Raw genomic sequence first — 246 nt, 5'->3', positions numbered from 1 at the left:
CACCCACCTGTGCTCCAGCGCCGCCACCACGAAGCCCCAGGACGCCAGCTCCGAGCAGACCGAGGAGTACAGGGTCCTGCAGGGGAGCCGGGGGGGGAGCAGGGTTGGGGCTGTGCTGCCAGCACATGGCAGGTCTGAGCGGGGACATGGAGTGACCAGGACACAGGTGTCACCATTCCGGCTCAGCACCCCCAGCCCTGCTCAGGGACCGTCCTACCGAAAGGCTCCCAGGCCATGGGAGAAGAT

General features: G+C 67.5%; 1 protein-coding gene across 1 annotated transcript in view; it reads right to left on the bottom strand.

Annotated features, from left to right (window-relative positions):
* Positions 1–240, bottom strand: part of PAFAH2 (platelet-activating factor acetylhydrolase 2, 40kDa) — a gene marked incomplete at both ends in the record, with an annotated part of 2085 nt that extends 1845 nt beyond the window's left edge. The window contains 2 exons of the mRNA XM_010073799.1: positions 8–76; positions 218–240. Of these exons, the coding sequence (XP_010072101.1) occupies positions 8–76; positions 218–240 (92 nt within the window). The remainder of the gene's footprint in view (positions 1–7; positions 77–217) is intronic.
* Between the last annotated feature and the right edge of the window lie 6 nt (positions 241–246).

The sequence above is a fragment of the Pterocles gutturalis genome, unplaced genomic scaffold (genome assembly GCF_000699245.1).
Source record: "Pterocles gutturalis isolate BGI_N339 unplaced genomic scaffold, ASM69924v1 scaffold41422, whole genome shotgun sequence".
In the NCBI taxonomy this organism is placed as follows: Eukaryota; Metazoa; Chordata; class Aves; order Pterocliformes; family Pteroclidae; genus Pterocles; species Pterocles gutturalis.
Note: the sequence above shows the minus strand (reverse complement) of the source record. Positions and strands in the feature narration are given on the sequence as shown.